General features: G+C 49.5%; 1 protein-coding gene across 1 annotated transcript in view; it reads right to left on the bottom strand.

Annotated features, from left to right (window-relative positions):
* Nucleotides 1–1,020: 1,020 nt before the first annotated feature.
* The window catches only part of PADI4 (peptidyl arginine deiminase 4), a 52,479-nt gene continuing 47,409 nt past the window's right edge, over nt 1,021–6,090 (bottom strand). Inside the window, exons 15-16 of the mRNA XM_017852166.1 lie at nt 5,623–5,751; nt 1,021–1,502 (exon numbers count right to left, since the gene is read on the bottom strand). Of these exons, the coding sequence (XP_017707655.1) occupies nt 1,269–1,502; nt 5,623–5,751 (363 nt within the window). The 3' untranslated portion in view covers nt 1,021–1,268. The remainder of the gene's footprint in view (nt 1,503–5,622; nt 5,752–6,090) is intronic.

Genomic DNA, 6,090 nt, shown 5'->3' with positions numbered 1-6,090 from the left:
AAAAAAAAAAAAAAAAAAAAAAAAGGAGATCTTGCTTTCAGATATCTACCCAGAAGTGGGATTGCTGGATCATATACCAGTTGTATTTCTAATTATTTTTAGGAACCTCTATACTTTTTTCCATAGCAGTTGCATCATTTCATTTTACAATCCCACCAATAGTGCACAAGAGTTCCAATTTCTCAATATCCTCACCAACACCTTTTTTTTTGATAGTAGCCATTCTAATGGGTGCGAGGTCACTGTGGCTTTGATTTGCATTTCTCTGATGGTTAGTGATGGTAAGCATCTCTTCATGTGCTTGTTGGCCATTTGAACATCATCTTTGGAGAAATGTTATACTCGAGGGTTTACTTCCAGGCTTTCTATTCTATTCCATAGGTCTATTTGTCTTTATGACCATGCCGTACTGTTTTGATGACTATAGCTTGTAGTATGTTTTGAAATCAGGAAGTGTGAAGGCAGAGGTTTTTGATATTCATCTTTTCCACCATCATATGTTCTCCATGACGTACACAAAAATAACAAGATCCCTGGGTGTTCTCTGAACATCTCGGACACTTTCAAGCCAATATCTGGTCTCAATTTTAATTATCTCAAGCCATCAAGTTTTATTTTCTACAGAGGAATCTAAGTCTTTATGTCAAAGCCATAAAAGGCAATATACAAAAAGAACACCGAGGAGATGAATTACTCCATTCCACAAAAATCCATCGCTGTCAGTATGTAGGTGAATGCCCAGTTGTAGGTGAATTTAAAGAGGGATATGCCCAGACCCCCAGTGGGGTTGACCCCTCCTCTGCTCCCTCCTCCTCTTCTTGGAAAGGTCCTGTGGGAAACTCAGAATGAACTAGGATCATGCAAAATTTTATAGCCCAAATACATGTCTGGGAGCAAAACACACACACAATAATGTGGCCTTCAGCGCAGCCTGTTAACACTTTTCAGTTTGTTTTGTAACAGTCAGTTCAACCATGACAAATGAGTGAATGAATGAATGACACCAACAACATCTTGACCTCATGTACAAAGTGACTTAAAAAAACTTTATTGCAGCTTCTTAGAGCAGAACTGATCTAAGTGCAATGCTAGGACCATCTTGGGGTCTTCAGAGTGGGAAACTGGGACATAGAAGAAGAAAGCAAGCCACGCTGGGAGGGCTGGCTGCCCCCAGAGAACCACAATATCCACAAGAGCTCTTGCTTGCCACACTGCAGAGGACCCAGCGACATCTGGCTGGGAGGGAGAGGATGCCAGGGAAGATGGGCTCAGGGCACCATGTTCCACCACTTGAAGGAGAAGGGCTTTCTGCGCACATTGGTGCCGCAGTGCACCTCCCCATGCCTGATGTGGTAGGTGTAGAAGTCATTGATGAAAGTGCAGTGGAGGCCCAGAGGCTCCAGCAGGGAACACACCTTCTCCTCTAGGCAGCAGCGGCCGTTGATGATGGGCCCGAAGGGCTTGGGGATGCCCAGGTGCTTCCCCAGCACCAGCATGTTCACCTGGAGAGAAATGAGGGCTCAGGTCACAGGCAGCAGCAGGCAGCCTGCAGCGCAATCTGAGCAGCCCCTCCCTTCTCTGACCTTTGGAAATAACAGCCCCTCCAGGCATAGTGGCTCAGACCTGTAGTTCCAGCACTTTGGGAGGCTGAGGCAGGAGGATCGTTTGAGCCTAAGAGTTTGAGACCAGCCTGGGCAACATGGCGAGACCCCATCTCTACAAAAAGTATTTTTAAAAATTAGCTGGGCATGGGGGTGCATGCGTGTGGTCCCAGCTACTTTGGTGGCTGAGGCAGGAGGATCACTTGAGCCCAGGAGGTCAAGGCTGCAGTGAGCTGTGATTATGCCACTGCACTCCAGCCTGGCAGCTTGGGCAACAGAGCGAGACTCTATCTCAAAAATAAAAATTGCCAGGTGTGGTGGCTCACTCCTGTAATCCCAGCACTTTGGGAGGCCAAGGCGAGTGGATCACCTGAGGTCAGGAGTTCGAGACCAGCTTGGCCAACATGGCGAAACCCCATCTCTACTAAAAATACAAAAATTAGCCAGGTGCGCCTGTAATCCCAGCTACTCAGGAGGCTGAGGCAGGGGAATCACTTGAACCCAGGTGGTGGAGGTTTCAGTGAGCCAAGATCATTCCAATGCACTCCAGCCTGGGTGACAGAGTAAGACTCTGTCTCAAAAAATAAAACAAAATAAAAATAATATCCCCACTTTACAAATGAGGAAACTGAGACCCAGATGTGGAAAATGGTTTGCCTAAGGCCACCCAGCTATTCTAGGACTACAGCTGTTAGACTCCAAGTTCCATACTCTTATTTATTTTAAATTAAAAAAATGTAGATTCGGGGGTACATATGCATATTTGTTGCACAGGTATATTGCTTACTGGTGGGCACAGGGCTTCTAGTGTATCCATTATGCAAATAGTGAACATCGTACCTGAGAGGTAAGTTTCCAGCCCTCACCTCGCTCTCATTCTCTCCATTTTGGTGATCCTCAGTGCCTATTATTTCCATCTCTGTGTCTATGCGCACCACTGTTTAGTTTCTACCTACATGTGAGAACATGCAGCATTTGATTTTCTGTTTTAGTTCATTTAGGATAATGCCTCCAGCTCCATCATGTTGCTGCAAAGGACATGATTTCATTTTTTTTTTTTTTTTTTCGAGTGAGACAGAGGGTCTCACTCTGTCACCCAGGCTAGAGTTCAGTGGTGCGATCTCAGCTCACTGCAATGTCCATCTCCTGGGCTCAAGCAATCCTCCTGCCTCAGCACATGCCACCATGCCTGGCTAATTTTTGTATTTTCTGTAGAGACAGAGTTTCTCCATGTTGCTCAGGCTGGTCTTGAACTCCAGGACTTAAGCGATCCTCCCGCCGAAGCCTCCCAAAGTGTGGGGATGACAGGTATGAGCCACCCCTCCTGGCTGATTTCATTCTTTCTGATGCTGCCCATGCTCTTAACACTACACTCTCCTCCCCTACCTGCCCCCTTCTGGTAAACTCTTTCTATTACTCAGGGCCCAGCTCAAGTGGCAGCACTTCTGTGAAATTGCTCATAAATCCCTGAGCTCTGGCAGTCACTCCTGCTCTGTGTTCCCATAACTCCCAGCACTGTGCCTTGCACATAGTAGGCACTCGATAAATATCTGTTGACTGGATGGATAAATGACTGCCTCTGTTATGGCACTTTCCATATGTAAATAATGTATGTAAATGACTCTGCTTCCTCCATTAGATTGGCAGGCGGCCCGGTGAGGAGGAAAGGTGAGGATTTTGGCTGTAGGCCTATGTGGGTTTGAATCCCAACTCTGCTGTTCAATAGCTGTGTAGCCTTAGGTAAGTCACATTACCCTTCTGAGCCTCATCAGCAAAATGAGCCCAACACACATTTCCATTGCAATGACAATTACGTAAGAACATGTAGGCACAGCATTGTGCTGGCACATAGTAGGTGCACAGCCATTTTCCATGGGTCCTAAAGGGGGCGGCGTCTCATTCTTTGCAACAGCCTAGACACAGCCTGTGTGTGCTAAGTGCCTCGCACTGTTCATCTCTTTGCCTGTTCCACTCCCTCTTCTCTGCCTCCCACAGCCAGCTCCCAGGAGAGAGGTCTCATGCTCAGGCTCCCTCTGGGGACCTTGAACAGTGAAGGTGCACAGTCAGCTCTCAGCACTACTGACTACCGTAGCCATGAGCATCCACTTTCATTCCTGCACTGGGAAGCCTGGCTTGGCTAAACTGGAGGGAAACAAAATGTTTGGGGTCAATAGTTTAAATTCTTTTGGCCAAGGGACCCTTTATCTACACACAGTCTTCTGCAGAATGTCCATGCAGAAACAGAAAATCTGAACCACTGGATTTGAGGCACTGCCTTCAAACTCAAGGGCCCTAGGGAACCCAGTTTGAAAACCACTGTGGTAGGGCCTGCTGGCTCCTCCCTGAACCGTAACCCCCAGCTCCAGAAGAAGGGGGTGGCTGGGGTTCCCCAGTAGAACTGGGTGAAGTGTCTGCCTGGGCCTCGGGTGTGCTCTGAAGAGAGGGAGGAATGGGGCCAAGGAATGGCAAAAACACAGTGGATGATATGAAGATAGCACTCGGGGGCCACAGTGAATGCTCAAGACAAAGGTGGGACCACCCTCAAGGGCAGCCTCCAGAAGGTGAATCCCACTCAGCCTAGGCAATGCCAGCCCCACCTCCTCATAGGCGCCTTCCCGGACCCCCTAGTCTGAGGTGGTGCCCCCACATGTGTCCCTGTTATGGTGCATAAGGCGACCTGTGGGCGTCTTGTTTGTTGCTTGACTCCCCATCCGTCCCTCCATCCCCCGCACCACCCCCAAGCCCCAGGGAAGCTGCTAGGTGGGAAGGCAGCATGGTGGTTATGGTGTGGGGTCTGAAGTCAGAGCCCTGGCAGAGGCGGCAATAGACTCTGACTCCCGGAATTGTTGTGAGATACCAGAAGGTGCTCTGGAAGTGGTACAGGGCCATGTAAGCCTGTATAGCGCACCCTTGGCATAAGTGACTCCATCTTAGAAAAAGACTCCATCTTACATTTCAAAAGGCACCATGCTAATAGGAACCAGATGTTTGCCTAATCAACAGAGACTGCACCCAACCAGGCAGGGACATAAGCAGGCACACTCTATTACTATCAGTCCACACCAGAGGACTCCAGCTATAAAAAGATCAGGTCTTCACTAGCTCAAGATGACTGTCTTTTTTTTTTTTTTTTTTTTTCGAGATGGAGTCTCACTCTGTCGCCCAGGCTGGAGTGCAATAGTGCAATCTTGGCTCACTGCAACCTCTGTCTCCCGAGTTCAAGTGATTCTCCTGCCTCAGTCTCCCAAGTAGTCAGGATTACAGGCTCCTGCCACCACACCTGGCTAATTTTTGTATTTTTAGTAAAGATGGGGTGTCACCATGTTAGCCAGGCTAGTCTCGAACTCCTGACCTCAAGTGATCCACCCGCTTTGGCCTACGAAAGTGCTAGGATTACAACTGTGAGCCACCACGCCCGGCCTCAAGATGACTGTCTTAACAGACACTGTCTTGCTGTCACTAGTGATTAGCACCTGGCACCAGCTGTTGAAGGCTCTGCCAAAATTACACTCTTCCTTGCAAGACATTGATGTCCATTTAGATCAGCCTAGGACCCTCTCCTTGTCCACATCACTCTCCTTGGACTGGCTCATTGACCCCTTTTCCTATCCCTTTCTCTCTTGATGTTAAATATTGCTTTGTTTGATATGGAATGTTTCGTCTATAATATTTCTATGTTGATTAAGTACACTACTATGTATGGTTTGCAGTACTGACTGACTTGTGGAGTGGCTTGATCCTGCGTGCCCAGGGCTCTCCCCACCTGAGAACTGCCCCCGGGAAACTCCGTGTGGCTTGTGGATTTTATGATGGAAATAGCATCAGTAGAAGCCAGACCTCGTGGAAAGACACCAACGTGCACAGACCTGGTCACGTCTGACCTTGTACCACTCAGGACAAAACCACAAGTGGTTACAGAGAGGAGCCAAGCCCTCTGGGACTGCCCAGGTGCCCCGCCGGCCTCTTGGGCTGAGCTACCTCCATGCTACCCCCTGGGGTTTTAAAGCCGCCACCTCCTCACCATGTTGGGAAAAAAGGCTTCGGCCTTGGAGAACTCTTTGAGCTTGAAGAGCTGCGGAATGTCGATGATGTCACTCTCAGCCAGGCCCAGCTCCTGCTTCAGCAGCTCGCGGTTCCAGTCGATGCATCTCTGAGGGGAGGGGCAGGGGCAGTGAGTGGGGGACTGCTGGCGGTGGGGTTGGTGGGGGACAGTGTGGAACTCAGGCCCCCTGGCCGAGGGAAGGACCTGGGACAGTGTCAGGAAGGCAGTGAGGGCAGCTGCCAGGGCCCCCTGCACAGAGGGGCCTCTGGTCAGTACTCTCGGGGGGCCCTGGGGCCTCCTGCTTCCTCTGCTCCCTCAGCCTCTCCCAGTCTCTGCCTCGCCCCTGCTTCTGTGTCTCTGTCTTCCAGCACATCCTGAGATCCTGAGGGAGACTCCTGCGATGTGCCTCTAATCACTGGGAAAGTGGCTGGGGGTGGGGAGTCGGGG

The sequence above is a fragment of the Rhinopithecus bieti genome, unplaced genomic scaffold (assembly GCF_001698545.2).
Source record: "Rhinopithecus bieti isolate Rb0 unplaced genomic scaffold, ASM169854v2 scaffold_33652, whole genome shotgun sequence".
Classification (NCBI taxonomy): Eukaryota; Metazoa; Chordata; class Mammalia; order Primates; family Cercopithecidae; genus Rhinopithecus; species Rhinopithecus bieti.
This window is presented reverse-complemented; position numbering and strand designations above follow the sequence as displayed.